General features: G+C 39.1%; 1 protein-coding gene across 7 annotated transcripts in view; it reads left to right on the forward strand.

Moving 5' to 3' along the window:
• The window catches only part of ABHD18 (abhydrolase domain containing 18), a 46,790-nt gene that overhangs the window by 18,281 nt on the left and 11,991 nt on the right, over nucleotides 1-16,518 (forward strand). For 3 of the 7 annotated variants that reach the window (XM_006153146.3, XM_027773687.1, XM_027773686.1), the window contains 6 exons: nucleotides 1,125-1,203; nucleotides 1,311-1,395; nucleotides 4,884-4,911; nucleotides 8,986-9,124; nucleotides 11,152-11,241; nucleotides 12,160-12,261. In XM_006153146.3, coding sequence (XP_006153208.1) covers nucleotides 1,125-1,203; nucleotides 1,311-1,395; nucleotides 4,884-4,911; nucleotides 8,986-9,124; nucleotides 11,152-11,241; nucleotides 12,160-12,261 — 523 coding nt within the window. Of the gene's footprint in view, nucleotides 1-1,124; nucleotides 1,204-1,310; nucleotides 1,396-1,431; nucleotides 1,612-1,668; nucleotides 1,819-4,883; nucleotides 4,912-8,985; nucleotides 9,125-11,151; nucleotides 11,242-12,159; nucleotides 12,262-16,518 lie in introns of those variants that run through there. The other 4 variants (XM_027773684.1, XM_027773689.1, XM_027773688.1 and 1 more) reach the window with 4 other exon arrangements.

Below are 16,518 nucleotides of genomic sequence, written 5' to 3' on the forward strand. Positions count from 1 at the left end.
CTCACTGTCTGTCTATGTATCTCTTTGTCTGTCTGTCTGTCTGTCTTTAGTGAGCCCATGTACCCTATAGCAAATTTAAAACAATAAATTTTTTTCAAAAATTAGGTCTTATCATATTACACAAGTTAAAAATTAAAATAGGTAATATACACTATTTTATTGATACATTAACTCTTGTACAGGGCCAACCAGGTAGCCATGGAGTTTAAAGCTTCTGGATCCCACATGGTGAACTGCAGTTTACAGTCCCAGACCTGGCAACTTGAAAAACATACCAGGCACATGTACATGTGTGCCCCAAATCCCCAGAGAGTGGAGAAGGGGTTGGGTATGGTCATCCTCCAGGAGGTGCTTTCTCATTTTCTCTGGCAAGCACATGTACCCTACAGCAAACTTATAACAACAACAATCTTAAAAAAATTTGTGGTGGGACCAGCAGTTGGTGTAATGGCTATGTCACTGGACTCCCATGTAGTCGACCACAGTTCAAGTCATGGACCCAACAGCTTAAACTCATGCTGGGCGCATGGCATGTGTGCGTTTGTGCCCAAGATCCCAAGAGAGTAGAGAAGGGATTTCGGCATGGCCATCCCCCCCCCAGGGGGTAATTTCTTGTTTTCTGTCTCTGTCTTTCTGGCAAGTGTATGCACCCTATGGCAAAAATCTCTCCCCCCTCCCAAAAAAAAAGAAAAGAAGTGTATTATACTTGGCAAAGAATAATTATAGTAAGTTTATGTATTGTGTTGAATATTTTAATATATCCTAAAAGTTAATTTATAGTATCTTTATAGCTTTTGGTTAGTCGATTAAAATTCAAATGTCAAACTTCTGAATTTTTTTTCCTTCTAAGTAATCTCATTATAAGATGTTTAAGAATTAAAAATTTGTACTGAAAGCTTTTTAATAACAATTTGAGACCAGCAAGTAACATCGTGGTTAAGGTGCTGGACTCCCGTATGGCTGACTGCGGTTCAAATTCTGGACCTGGAGCTTGCTTTCTCATTCTTCCTGCCTCTCTCTGTCTTTCACTAGTCAAACTGAAGAACAATAATGATAAATAAAATTAAATGAATCATTCTTTTTTTAAAAAAAGAAATTTGATGTATATTTATTTTTTTAAATAGGTTCCAATTTATTGTACCTAAAGAATGGAATAGCAAGTACAGACCCGTGTGTATTCATCTTGCTGGAACAGGAGATCATGTAAGATTTTCATATAACACCTTAATCCCTAGAAAATTTGCTAACATTGTCTCTTTAACATATATTGTTACTATATTCTTTAAGTATGTCGTATTTTCTTTCCTTAGCATTACTGGAGGCGACGAACACTAATGGCCCGTCCTATGATTAAAGAAGCCCGAATGGCTTCTTTATTGTTAGAAAACCCTTATTATATCCTTTTGTGATACCTAAGAAATCTTTTCTCTTGGTTATTTATTATATATTTAATCACCAAAAGGAATGATAGATAGTAACCATCTTTTCCAAATTTGGTGAATTTAGTCATCACTTCCGAAAATACTTAAGCAAGAATGGAAATAAGTAAAAAAATTACTTCATGTCTTCTAAAAACTAATGCAAGGATTATACGTCTACTGTACAATAAAGGTAAATCGTACTTCTATTTCTTGTGAGACTTCTGAATTTTAATATTTATAAGTCAATTGCAATGAAAGAGACTCATTTAAATGCATTTACAGTTATCAGTTGAGGATTAGAACAGTTCTTAACTTAACTTTCAAGATGATGCAGACTATTCACAGAAGAAGAAATGAAACTGACAATACAGATTTAAAGAAACGTCCAACGTCACTGGTAATACAGAGAAATGATAAAGCAACAGTTACCTAAGATTTTAAAAATGCAGTATAAACAAGGCTACTATGAAATAGATCTGCTCATTACTAATAACTTTGAAAATCAGTCAAACCTTCGGAAAGCATTTTAACCATACGCAGTAGGAGTTTAAAATATCTCATATCCAGACTAAAAGGTGGTGGGAAGGATAAGGCAGCTGAATCCCACATGGCCAACTGTGCAGTTTGAGTCCTGGACCCAGTGGCTTGAAAAAAATATGCTGGGCACATTTGTGTTGAGTTCCCCAAATCTCAAGAGCAGAACGGAGAAGGAATTTGCAACGAGGGGTGATTTCTCACTTTTTCTCTGTCTCTGTTAAGTGCATGCACCCTATATTCATTTTTTAATATAAAAAATGAATTTTTTTAAAAAAACTAATATCCCTTGACAGAGTGATTTGGTTTCTAGAGCAATTATTTTAAGGATAAAGCTAAAATAAAAATTAAAATGCTAGAAAAATAGATTTTTATATAGCTTTACTTATAATAATAAAGCATTAGAAATAGTATAAATGTCAGTAATAAAGAAATTATTGAATAGGGACCAGCAGTTAGTGTAATGGCTATGTCACTGGACTCCCGTGTAGTCGACCACGGTTCAAGACCTGGACCAGATGGCTAAAACTCACGCCGGGCGTGTGTACGTGCGTGCCCATAATCCCGAGAGGAGAGTGGAGGAGAAGGGATTGCGGCATGGCCATCCCCCTTGGGAGGTGATTTCTCGCTTTCTGTCTCTCTGTCTCTCTCTTTCTGGAGAGTGCACCCACCCTATAGCAAAAGCCTCTCCAAGAAAAAAGAAATAGTATAAATGTCTACAATAAAGAAATGATTGAATAGGGACCAGCAGTTAGCATAATGGCTATGTTGCTGAACTCCTTTGCAGTCGACCATGGTTTGAGTCCCGGACTCAGTGGCTTAAACTCATGCCGGGCCTGTGTGCGTGTGTGCCCGAGATACCGAGAGGAGAGTGGCGGAGAAGGGATTGTGGTGTGGCCATCCCCCTGGGGAAGGGGATTTCCTGCTTTCTATCTCTCTGTCTCTTTCTGTCTTTCTGGTGAGCGCCCCCACCCTAAAGCAAAAACCTCTCAAAAAAAAAAAAAAAAAGAAATGATTGAATAACCTGTAGTTCATAATATTGAAAATTTATAAATGTGTTCTGTCTTATTTATTGCTCTATAACTTACTACCTTGGACCTTTTTTTTTTTTTTAAGGAATTATTTATTTAATTTCATTTGTTATTATTATTAAATTGGAACAAAGAGAGGGAAAGGGAGAAAGCAAGTCTCCAAGTCCAGGACTCAAACTGCGATTAGCCATGTGGGAATCCAGTGCCTTTAACCACCATGCCACCTGCTAGTCCCATTGGATCTCTTACTTAACCATTTTTTTTCTTTTAGATCTTTACCATAGGGCATGTGTGCCCATCAGAGAGAAAAGGTGGGGAAGGAGGAGAAAGGACTGTGGGTGGGGGAGGGGAGTGCAAAATCACACCCCATGGGGCGTGGCCAAGCCACAATTCTTTCTCCTCTGTTCTCTCAGGATTTTGGTCACATGAACATACAGACCCAGCGTTTTTAGGGCCACTCTATCTAGTACTTGAATTGTGCGGTAGACCATATGGGATCCAGCACCTTAACCACTACACCACCTGCTGGCCCAACCCTGTTATTTAATCTTTTAGTACCTTAATTTTCTCATTGATAAATAGGAAAAATCTAGTAGAGAACAGAGAATATTAATTACATAATATTGTCTAGGATAGTGCCTGGTAAATAAGCATTCTGTAAGTCTTAACTTTAGTTACTATTTCTTATTATCTAAAGAATTATTTAACTTTATTTATTTAAATTTGACCAGAGAGGGGCAGAGAGAGAAAGAGAGAGAGAGAAAGCAAGCCATTAGGTCCTAGACTCGAACTGCAATTGGCCATGTGGGAGTCCAGGGCCCTTAACCACCATGCCACCTACCAGCTCTCTACTTTAGTTATTATCTACAAATTTACAGTAATATATGAAATATATTTACAATATAAAAGTGGAATATAGAGCTGTGGTAAGACACAGGTATACAGTAAACCTAAAATCAGAAAATTGAAACAAAATGTATGCATAACAAAAAATACTGGAGAAACCGCAGATGGACATAATGGTTACAGCGGTGGACTCACACGTAGTTTGAGTCCTGGACCCGGCAACTTAAAACTCACACTGGGCATGTGTGTACAAAATCCTGAGAAGAGAATGGAAAAGAAGGGATTACAGCATGGCAGTCCCCTTGAGGGGGTGATTTCTCACTTTCTGTCTCTCTCGGTCTCTCTGGTGAGCACATGCACCCTATAGCAAAAATCTCTCTCTCCAAAAGAAAAAGTACTAGAAAAAAACACACGAAAATGTGAATGTGGTTGTCTGTAGAATAGCTTCTCTCCTACATACTTTTTTATATTCCCTATATTTTCTAGAGTATACACACAATAATATAAATGAAAAAAAAAAAAACTTCAAATTTAAACCGAAGGATGCCAGCAGTGGCATGGTCAAGGCATTGGATTCCCACATGACTAACCACAATTCAAGACTCAGACCAGGCACATGTACGTATGTGCCCAAAATCCCAAGAGGAGAATGGAAGAAAAGGGATTGTGGTATGGCCATCCGCCTGGGGGGTGATTTCTCAGTTTCCCACTTACTGCCTCTTTTTCCCTTTCTTTTCACATAGTCTCTGACAACCTTTAAAAAAAATTTTTTAACTAAAAATTGCATGACCCTATGAATACTGAAAGCATTAATTTGTATACTTTAAGTAGGTAAATTTTATGGTATGTGTTGATATCTCAATATAGCTACTTTTTAAAAAAGAAAAATAAGTTGGAAAACCTGAGAACTTAAATAGCATACCTGAGATAACTAGAGAATAGTTATTTCAGTATTAAATTGTGTTCATATTTACCTAATTTGTGTATGTTGTTTTAAGACCAAAAGTATATTTAATTATTTTCAAACTTTCTCTTTGACCCACATTCTTAAATGGCTGCAGGAAACCCAAGGATCAAGTGTAAGTATATATCACCTTCACTTTTACAGTCTTAATTCCTTATTTTCAGCAGGAACAGCAGGATTCAAATTTTTGGTAGCTTTCAGCTAACCATCTCTAGGTTTAATATCTAAATAGTATTAGGGGGGAAATTTTGTTACAGAAACTATAGTAGGAAGATTGACTTTGATTTTTATTTTAAGATTTTTACGTTTTAATATTCGATGAAAAATAATAAATTTTTTCTTAAGAATGATTTTATTTAATTTTATTCATCATTATTATTTTTTAACTTGCCAGAGAGAGTGAGAGAGGGAAAGTGAGAAAGGAAGTGCCAGGTTGGGGACTTGAACCAAGGTCAACCATATGGGAGTCCAGCATCTTAAACATCATGCCCCCTCCCAGCTCCTAATAAGAAATTTTAGTAGGCCAGCTAAAGATAGATTTTATTTGTGAAACATCAAGGAAAATGATAAAACTTTTTTATTTTTTTACATGCACCTATTGCGTTTTTCAAACCAACAGGTCTAGGACTTACCATGTAGTCAGCACCTTAACCACCACACTACCTATAAGCCCCTGATATATGTACTTTTATGTTTAAAAAAAAATTATTCATTTATTTATTGTGATTTTCAAGCCACTGGGTATGGGTCTTGAACTATAGTCAACCAGCACCCTAACCACCATGCAACCTGCTGGCCCCTCCCTGATCTGGTTTTTAAAGGCTTATATTGGCTTACCGGAACAAGAGTAGCAGTAGAGAAAAAATCATTGCAGGACACTATTGCGATGATTTGGAAGAGAATGACTTTAGAGTAACTGAGGTAAGGGCCAGAGGGGCGCATAGTGGTCAGGGCACTGGACTCCCACACGGCTGACTGTGGTTCAAGTCCTGGACCAAGCAACTTGAAAATCACTCCAGGTATGTCTCCATGTGTGCCCAAAAATCCCAGGAGGAGAATGGAGAAGCGTTTGCAGAGTGGCCAGTACCCTGGGGGGTGATTTTTCACTTTCCCTTTCACTGTCTCTCTCCGGCAAGCACATGCACCCTGTGGCAAAAACCTAAAAAAAAAAAAAAAAAAAGGAGGGGGAGGAGAAAATTACAGTAGAGTAAGAAAGATAGGTAGAAATTATGATAGGCTCGAAATATAACTAAAGTTGAAATAAAAAGATCCTTTGATGACTTGGATACTGTAAGCAGAACATTGAGCATTCTGACTTGGATGTGCTGAAGTTCTGATGTCTGTTACACCTGAAGGTGGAGAAGTCCAGTAGGGAGTTGGTAGTGTCGGAAATACAGATTTGCAGACAACATGCTGTGCAGTCAGTGCAGAAGAGAGGTATAGATGAAAGTGGGGTGAGGGGAGACAAACTGGGTACCATAAGGAATAGTTTAGAATGAACCTTGATCATTTCAAGTGAATTTTGTGAAACCTTGTCAAAAAACTGAACTTCAGGACCAGCTCATGGTGTGGTGGTTAAGGCAACTGAATACCAGATGGCCCAACTTCACAGTTCAAGTCCCAGACTGGGCGGCTTGAGAAACACATTGGGCACTTGTGTATGTACCTAAAATCCTGAAAGGGGGGAGAAAAGGAAGAGAAGGGTTTGCTGCATGACCATTCCCCGTGGGGAAAGATGCTTTTTCACTTTCGCTTTCTCTCTCTCTCTGGTGAGTACCCTATGGCAAAATTACTTATAAGTAGGTAAGAGAGAGGAAGGGAGGAAGAGAAGAGGAGAGAAGAGAGGGAACCAGCCAGTGGTGTGCACTTCAAATTCCCACAGCTTGAAAAACGACACATACATGTGTGCACCCGAAAGCCTGAGAGGAGGAGAAAATGGAGAAGGGAGTGTGGTGTGACCACCTTCCATGGGAAGGAAAAACAGAAAGAACAAAAGAAAAACTAAACTCTGAGCTAAATAGTTTTAAGAATTTTCACTCTGGAACCAACCCCTGAACTCAGCTCATTTTTATTCTATCCATAGGTTTGTTAAAAGCCAAAAATAATTTTTTGAGGTGTAGTGAGACACGTCCCGAGTTTAAAAGACTGATTGACTTTGGAGTCATACAGACTTAGGTTGGAATTAGTAATTGCCATTACTAATTGTATGATCTTAGCTTCTAAGTTATCAGTTTATAAAATTAGAATATTATTTAATTTCTTTCGTGCAGAATTCTTGTGAGAATTACAGGTAATGTTTATGAATTATCTCACGTATTTTTTATTCAAGAAATGTAATGGGGTCTATTGTATTTTATTTTTCTCAGTAATTCATCATAAGTAAGAAATGACTTGCAATTTATATCACAAAATTACTACTCTCCCTGTCTCTCTTTTAAAAGCCATCTTAAGTCTGTTTTCATCAGAAATGATTAAACAATTTGAGACTGAGCCCATCATTGTAAATAACTACTCTCTCAAAACTTCAAATCAGTAACTTCTATTTAAAGTACAAACTAGGGCGGACCAGAGAATTCAGGACAAGTAAATAGGAGGATTATGAAATCGTCTATAGAATATTACTTGAGAATTGAAAACAGAGACAAAGATAAGTGGACTCTCTTTTTTTGTTTGCTTGCTTTCTTTCTTTCTTTCTTTCTTTCTCTTTGGAGAGGTTTTTGCTATAGGGTGTGTGCGCTCACCAGACAGACAGAGAGAGAGAAAGCGAGAAATCACCCCCCCCTCCAGGGGGGATAGCCACGCTATAATCCGTTCTCCATTCTCCTCTCAGGATCTTGGGCACGCACGCACACGCGCCCAGCATGAGTTTAAGCCACCGGGTCTGGGACTCAGACCGTGGTCAGCTACATGGGAGCCCAGTGACATAGCCATCACGCCAACTATTAGTCCCTGGACTCTTTCCGATGAAGCATCAGTATCATCTGCTTTGAAGGATATCATAGTTTATACACATAAAGAGAAACCCTACCTTCCAGACTTAGAACTCATAGGGGTCTTTTTAAGAGTGTGGACATAGCTCTTTGGAGATCAGGAATCTTTTTGTCCACACTTGTCATTCCTTTTTATACCTGTTTTTTACATGTAATTATTATCCATGGGCACACAATAGTCTGATAAAAATGAATTTTGTCATACTTTGACAAGATACAAGGATGGTTCTGGGGATCTAAAAAGAGGTCTGTCTGCCTGCCTTTCTTTCTTTCTCTCTCTGTCTCTCTCTCTCTCTCTCTCTTTCGTTCTTTCTTTTAATCTTGCCAGAGAGAAAGTATTCCCTAATGGAATGTAGTCATGTTGTAATAATCTCTTCTCCATTTCTTCATTCTGTCAAGATTTGGGGCATGCAAGCTTACATGCCCAGTGTTTTTCAAGTCACTGGGGCTGGAATGCGAGCAGCCAGATGGATGGAATCCAGCTCCCTCAACCAATAGACCACAGGACCAGCCCTGTTTTTCTTTTTATCTATAGTGATAATGTCACTAAAAATTGATAGTATAGGAATCCATACTTCTCATAAATATTCTAAAAGTTTTAAGACCACTCTCAAATACATAAGCTATTTGTATCTGGATTTCAAAATATTTATTGAAATATTTCAATATAAATTGAAATTTGGGACCAGCAGATGGCATAATGATTATGTCTCCGAACTCCCACGTAGTCAACCATGGTTCAAGTCCCAGACCTGGCGGCTTACAACTCCTGCCAGGTGTGTGTGCATGTGTGCCCAAGATCCCAAGAGGGGAATGGAGGAGAAGGCATTGTGGGGTGGCCATCCCTTCTGGCGGCGGGGGAGGGGATTTCTCACTTTCTGTCTCTGTCTCTCTCTCTGTCTCTCTCTCTCTCTGGCAAACACACATGCCCAATAGCAAAAATCTCTCTTTAAAAAATAGTTGAAATTGTATAAAGATTATATGCTGCAGAGGAAATATACATTATTTTGAAGGTTAAGGTGATTAATGTGTAGAACAATGTTATGTTAGCAGCACTTTACTATCAGTATCATCAGTGGAGTTTTATTTAGCAGTCTAGTCTTTTAAAAGAAACACAAAGTCTGACTGTTGTAAATTTACCTATGTTCAAATGTAAATGCATAACATAAGTCATTTTCTGTTTTGTTTTGTGAGACTAGAAGGTCCAGCTTGAAAAACGTGTCTGACCTTTTTGTGATGGGAGGAGCTCTTGTTTTAGAATCTGCAGCTCTCTTGCACTGGCTAGAGAGAGAGGGTTACGGACCTCTGGGAATGACCGGGATATCCATGGGAGGACACGTAAGCCTTTCCATTTCAGCTTATATTTAATTGTGATTGTATTATAAGATCTAGGGCATCTGGTTGTTTTAAAAATTCACTTTACGTACAGAATTATTTTAGTTTTGGTGAAAGTAGAATGTATAGATTCTGAACTTTTGTTCTAATTATGAAGTAATGATGCTAGTTTTTTGTATGATTTATGTAGACATTGATTTTACTCCACCAGTTATCTCAAATTGTATTTAATAGTTTACTAAATGTTTGTTATAAAATTTAACTTTTCTGGTTTCAAGTATAAATGCCCAATTGTGCTATTAGTCAAGATAGCTATTGGGAAATACTTTTCATTTATCTCTTATCTCCATTCCCCAGTATCACCAACCTACTTTACCTTTGTCTGTCTTACAGAGTGTAGGAAAATGGACTTCTAATCGGTTTCTCTGTTTCTACTCTTTTCTCTTACTAACCTCCCCCCTCCCCCCGTCAGAGGATGCATACTCCTACCAGAGAGAGAGAGTGTATGGGAGACTCCCAGCAAGATATGAGGATATGATCATGGTGCATTCTTTTTCCTGCATTTCTCCTCCCATCAGGATTTTATGCCAGCCCAACTAATAGTTGTTGGGGGTTTTTTGTTTTTGTTTTTGTTTTTATCTGAGAAGCCATTTTAAATCTCAAGTGTGTCTTGACTAATAGCTTTTAAAACACATACTTGTACAAATTTGTGAATCAGAATGTGATTTACATTTCCTTTCTTCTTTTTTTAGTTTGCCATAGGGCGTGTGTGCTCACTAAAGAGAGAAAGTGACAGAAAGAGAGGAAGAAAGTGAGAAAATAACTCCTGGAGGGATAACCAGGCCACAGTCCCTACTCCATTCTCTTCTTGGGATTTTGGGCATGCACACACACATGCGTCCAGTGTGCTTGTCAAGCTTGGTCCAAAACTCAAACTACACTACACCATTGGCCACCCAGCCGCCTTAACCACCATACCACCTAGCTTGCCCCAACACTTCTTTTCTTCTTACACAGTGGAAAAAAACTTCCAGTGAAAGGTCTTGAGGTTACTTAAAATTTTCTATTATACTTCTTTTTTTTTTTTCTATTATACTTCATTGTTTTTTGTTTTGTTTTTGCTATAGAGCATGTGCACTTATCAGAGAGACAGAGCAGAAAGTGAGAAATCACCCCAAGAGGGGATGGCCACACTGCAATCTTTTTTTCCTCCATTATCCTCTTGGGATTTTGGGCATGCATGCACATGTACCCAGCCTAAGTTTAAGCTGCCAGATCTGGGACTCAAACCATGGTCAACTATGTGGGAGTCCAGCTATATAAGCATTATGCCATCTTCTGGTCTCATACTTCATTGTTTTTTTTGTTTTTGTTTTTGTTTTTTTTTAAGAATTATTTTATTTAACTTTATTTATTATTATTATCATTATTATTTTCCAGTTTTGATCAGAGAGACACAGAGAGAGAGAGAGGAAGTGAGAAAGCAAGCCGCCAGGTCCGAGACTTGAACCGTGGTCGACCATGTGGGAGTCCAGTGCCTTTAACCACCATGCCACTTGCTGGCCCCTTACTTCATTGTTTTCTAAAGGGGATAGTGAACTGGCTCTGGAGCCTAGCAGTTAAGGGAGCTGGATCCCACATAACCGTCTACAGTTTGAATCCTCACCCCAGTGCCTTTGAAAAACACCCCAGTGCATATACATAGGTACCCCAAATCCTGACAGGATGAATAAATGCAGAAGGGATTGCAGTGTGACCATGTCCAGTTGTAGGGTACTTTTCTCTATTTCTCTTTCTCTCTCTCTCTCTCTCTGGCAATTTAAAAAGCAATAAAGAGGAAATGGTATAGTGTTGATTTTATGATTTGGGAAGTTTAACAAGGTTGCTACATATTCTCACTAATGTTTATAAATAGCCTTTGTGTTCATGCCTTATCTCACCAATTACTACTTGAAGTACTTCTTAATATTAAATATATTTTAGAAACTTAAACAAAAGCTCTCTAAACTGACTGAGTTATCATATTACAGATGGCTTCCTTAGCAGTATCCAATTGGCCTAAGCCCATGCCATTAATTCCATGTCTGTCATGGTCCACAGCATCTGGGGTCTTCACTACGGTAATTTAATTTCTGTTAATATTTAGGTAGCTACATATAATTAAAGGTAGTTGTTTTAAGGGTCCCCCTAACTACTACGGTGTTTGGTGATGCACCAGAGGGAATCTCAGGTCTTGGCATATAATCATCCTCGTATCTAAGACTTCACCATGTAACTGTAACAAAGGGATAGAACAGAAAGTCAACAAAAGAAACAGCATGAGGCCAAGTGCAGAGAAAACCAGGAACAAGCTTCTGTCTTCTCCCAGCATAGTCTCACAGTGGGTCTTAACTCCTCCAGCTGTAAGTTGTGACAATATGTGCAGAGCGCTGCCATCAGTGAGGCTCACCTGATGAGCCTAGCAGTCCAGGGTTTTTTTATTAGGGGCCAAAGACTTAGGCACCCTTTTGTCTCACTTGTACCAAAAATCCAGGAGGAACGCAGGAGTTCAGCAGACACTATCTTACTTTAGAAATAGTGTAGGTACAATGACTCACTTTTATCATTTAGGAGAAGTTTTATATCAACTTAAAGAACTATTTACTGGTCAAGTTCTTAGACTTCAAGGACTGACTTTACAAGTACTTTTTTTTTTCTTAAAAGAGATTTTTGCTATAGGGTGTGTGCTCACCAGAGAGACAAGAGAGACAGAAAGCAAGAAATCACCCCCAAGGGGGAATAGCCATGTTGCAATCCCTTTTCCTCCATTTTCCTCTCAGGATTTTGGGCACACACAGGCACCCAGCATGAGTTTTAAGCCACAAGGTCCAGACTTGAACTGTGGTCGGCCATGTGGGAGTCCAGCAACGTAACCATTTGCTGGCCCCATAAGCTGGACTTTCTAATCATAGGGAATCTGAAACCTGCTATGTTAATTGAAAGTATTGGGTAACAAATTTTATAATGTGATTTGATCTTAATTTAGTTTATTATTTCAGGGTGTCTTGAGTAAGTCAATTAATTGGAGAGAGCTGGAAAAGCAATATTATACACAGACAGTATACGAAGAAGAAATTATTCACATGCTTGAATATTGCGGAGTAAGTATATTAATTTTCACATAACATGGTGTGATTGTATATTTAATGATTCAGAATTTTAAACCATATAATATAGTAAAATTTTAGAAATCTAAATTCCACTTTTTACATTTTTCAATTCTTTATCTTAAAACACAGAGGGCCAGCAAGTGGCATGTTGGTTAATGTGCTGGACCCCCATATAGCTGATGGTAGTTTGAGTCCAGGACCTGGCAGCTTGCTTTCTCACTTTGCCTCTCTCTCATTCTCTCTCTCTGGTCAACCTACATTAAAAAAAAGAATGAATAATTAAATACATAAATAAATAAAAATTAAATAATTCTTTAAAAAATTTTTTTCTTAGAAATTTTTGTCATAGAGCATGTGTTAGCTCACCAGAGAGACAGAAAGCGAGAAATCACCCCCCAGGGTGGATGACCACATTGCAATCCCTTCTCCTCCAGTCTCGTCTCGGAATTTGGGGCATGCATGCATATGTACCCTATGCGTTTCAACTGCCGGGTCCAGGACTCGAACTGCAGTCAGCCTTGTGGGAGTCCAGTGATATAACTGTTATGCCATCTGCTGGTCCTAAATAAGTAATTCTTAAAAAATCAAAAACAAAAACACAGAGGTGCCAGGCAGTGGCCTGGTGGGTAAGCTAGCTGGATTCCACATGGCGAACTTGTAGTTCGAGTCCCAGACCTGGTGGTGTTAGACACAAACTGAGTGTGTATGTATGCCTGCCCAAGATCCTGAAAGTAGGGACATATAGAAAAGAAAGCATTGCAGCTTGACCATCCTTCATGAGAGGAGGGTGCTTTCTCACTGTCCCTTTCCCTGTCTCTCATAGGTGAGCACATATACCTTCTGCCCAAAAAAAAGGAGAACATTTTGAGAAGATAAAGACAAACACAACTACAACCTAGATCAAAAAGAGAACTTGATCATTGAACCCAAAACTCCTATGTGTCTAAGTCGCAAGGCCTTTTCCCTCGTGCCCACTATTAGTAATCATTATCCTGACTTAGTATTATAGTAATAATCCTATTAATTAGAGCTACAGTAATTACTCCTTTCTGTCTTTAACTACCCAAATTTGCATCCCTAGACACTGTAGTTCTTTTAATCAATAAGTCTCTTCCATCTCTTTCTCTTCCCTATAATTTACTTCTTAAACTTGGGCTATTTGCCTTGTGGCATTCCTCACAATCTAGATTTTTCTGATTACATTCTCTTGGTACAGTTCAGCACATTGCTCTATGTTTGCAAATTGGCAGCTGGATCTAAAGCCTTAATTGCTGAGTTTTGGTTTCTTTCACAAGGTCCACAGGAAATATATAAAGTCTGGTTGCCTCATTCTTTGTGACGTAAGTCTCAACCAAAGGCTAATAACTATGTCTAGTAGTTCATTGAGAGTTATACATGCTGTTACTTAATTCTTCCGCTCTTTCCTTTGGTTAGTTGGAATACTTTTATAAAGAGGCTCTCCCTAGATAGTAGTTCAGTTCATATAAGGAAGGTAAGGTAAATGCTTGATTCCTTTCCTTCCTTTTGAATCTCACAGTTATAAAGTATGTCTTGCATAATCTCAAAGGGTGGTTATTTAATTGCCTAAGACCCTTATTACAAAATAACTGTACCTGCTAGTTAGTTCCCTGTGTACTACTATCCATGTAATCAGGAGGGTACTTATATTTAAAAGCTTATGGGGTCAGCAGGTGGCATGGAGGATAGGGCACTGGATCCCACATGACTGATGTCACAATTCGAGTCCTGGATCTGAGAGACTGAAAAAACTCACTGGGCGCTTGTGGATGCCTGCCCAAAATCCCCAGAGGAGAGTGGAGGAGAAGGGATTGTAGCATGGCCATACTCCCTGGAGGGTGATTTCTCACTCCCCACTCCTTTTCTGGTGAGCACATACACCCTATAGCAAAATTGAACAAACAGAAAAGCTAATGAGAAAAATTACAGGTACTATTTGAAGAACATTCATAAATTTTGGTTGCCTGAAGTGGCTGTGTAGTCTTATCCAGCACTTTTTTTCTCAGAACCAGGTTATGGTAATGAATATTCAGTAAATGTCAGATGAATTCCTTATTGTCTGTGTTTTCTTAATGAAAAGAAGTTAAATTTCTTGGTGTACCACTCTAAGTAATTCTATGCTCTTTTGATCCTTACATTTTCAAATGTTACTTTAATTATTTAGCTTAAAAAATAGATTATATGGTCATATAGTTCAAAAAAAGGTATATTCTGGGCCAGCCTGTTACCCTGTGGTTAAGTGAGCTGGATCCCACATGGCTGACCATACAGTTTGAGTCTCAGACTCAGTAACTTGAAAAATACCTGACATGTGTACATGTGTGCCCAAAATCCTTAAAGGAGGGAGGGGAGGAAGAAAAGGGATTGTGGTGTGACAGTAACTCATGGAGAGTACTTTCTCACTTTCCCTCCCTCTTTCTCTGTCTTCCCCCTCTGGTGAATGCACACACCATCTGCCAAATTTAAAAAAGGAAAAAGAAATTTTTGAGAAAAGATGTATAGGGGCCAGCAGGTGGCATGTGGTTAAAGTGTTGGTTCAAGTCCTAGACCTGGAGGCCTGCTTTCTCACTTTTTCTCTCTCTCTGGTGGGTTCACATGCCCTATCACAAATTAAAAAGTAATAATAGTTAGTAAAATTAAATATTTTTTAAAAGATATATACACACATGTATACTTATATATTACTTATATTAAATAAGTATGTTTTTAAAGATATATATACATATATATACGTATACATGTATGTATACGTGTGTGTGTGTGTGTGTGTATATATGTGTTTGCAGCGAAAAGATTCTATCCCTGTCCCTATTTGCCTAGGTCCTATTCCCTTAAATCACCCCCATAGTATGATTTCATGATTCAGGAAATTTTGGGTTCATATACAAACCAATTCCAGTATAAACTTCTTCCCTCATCCCTTTTTTATGGGTTATACACAAAGGATTTATTTATTTATTTTTAGTTTACTATAGGGTACGTGCAGAGAGAGACAGTGAGAGAGAGAAATCACCTCCCGGAGGCAATGGCCACACTACAATCCCTTCTCTATTCTCCTCTCTAGATTTTAGGCACACACACACACACACACACACACACACACACACACCCAGCATGTTTTTTTTTTAAGTGCCAGGTCTGGGACTCAAACTATGTAGTCAGCTATGTAAGATCCATCTGCTTTACCTCCACACTACCTGTTGGCTGCCGGTTTGATATTTTTTTACCACTATATAATAGTCTACTATAGGGACCAGCAGATGGCATAATGGCTGTGTCGCTGGACTCCCATGTAGTCAACTGCAGTTCAAGTTCTGGACCCGGTGGCTTAAACTCACGCCGGGTGCATGTGCGTGCGTGCCCAAGATTCCGAGAGGAAAATGGAAGAGAAGGGATTGCGGCATGGTCATTCCCCCTGGGGCATGATTTATCATTTTCTGTCTGTCTCTCTCTGTTTTTCTGGTGAGCACACGTGCCCTATAGCAAAAGCCTCTCCAAAAAAAATATAGTCTATTATAATTTATTAACCAGTACAATATTGATAGATATTTACATTGTTTCTCATCTTTCACTAGTAACAGACAGGGCTGCAATGAGTAGCTTTATACATATGTCATAGCACAAATGTAAATTCTGAGAAATATTATTGCTAAGCCAATGGTCCACAGAGACTTCACAAAGCTCTTTGAGGGACCAGCAGTTAGCGTAATGGCTATGTCCCTGAACTCCCATGTAGTCGACCACAGTTCGAGTCCTGGACCCGGTGGCTTATACTCACGCCAGGCGCATGTGTGCCCAAGATCCTGAAAGGAGAATGGAGGAGAAGGGATTGTGGCGTGGCCATCCCCCCGGGGGGTGATTTCTCGCTTTCTATCTCTCTCTCTCAGTCTCTCTGACAAGCTCATGCACCCTATAGCAAAAACCTCTCCAAAAAAAAGAAGAAGAAAGCTCATTGAAAGTGCATATTGGAGGGACCAGCAGTTAGCATAATGGCTATGTCGCTGGACTCCCACGTATCAACCGCGGTTTGAGTCCCGGACCCGGTGGCTTAAACTCACTCCAGGCGCATGTGCATGCGTGTCCATGATCCCGAGAGGAGAACGGAGGAGAAGGGATTGCAGCGTGGCCATCCCCCCGGGGGGTGATTTCTCGCTTTCTATCTCTCTGTCTGTCTCTGTCTGTCTCTGTCTGTCTGGCGAGCGCATGCGCCCTACAGCAAAAACCTCTCAA

Source organism: Tupaia chinensis, unplaced genomic scaffold (genome assembly GCF_000334495.1).
Source record: "Tupaia chinensis unplaced genomic scaffold, TupChi_1.0 Scaffold000362_1, whole genome shotgun sequence".
NCBI classification, from domain to species: Eukaryota; Metazoa; Chordata; class Mammalia; order Scandentia; family Tupaiidae; genus Tupaia; species Tupaia belangeri.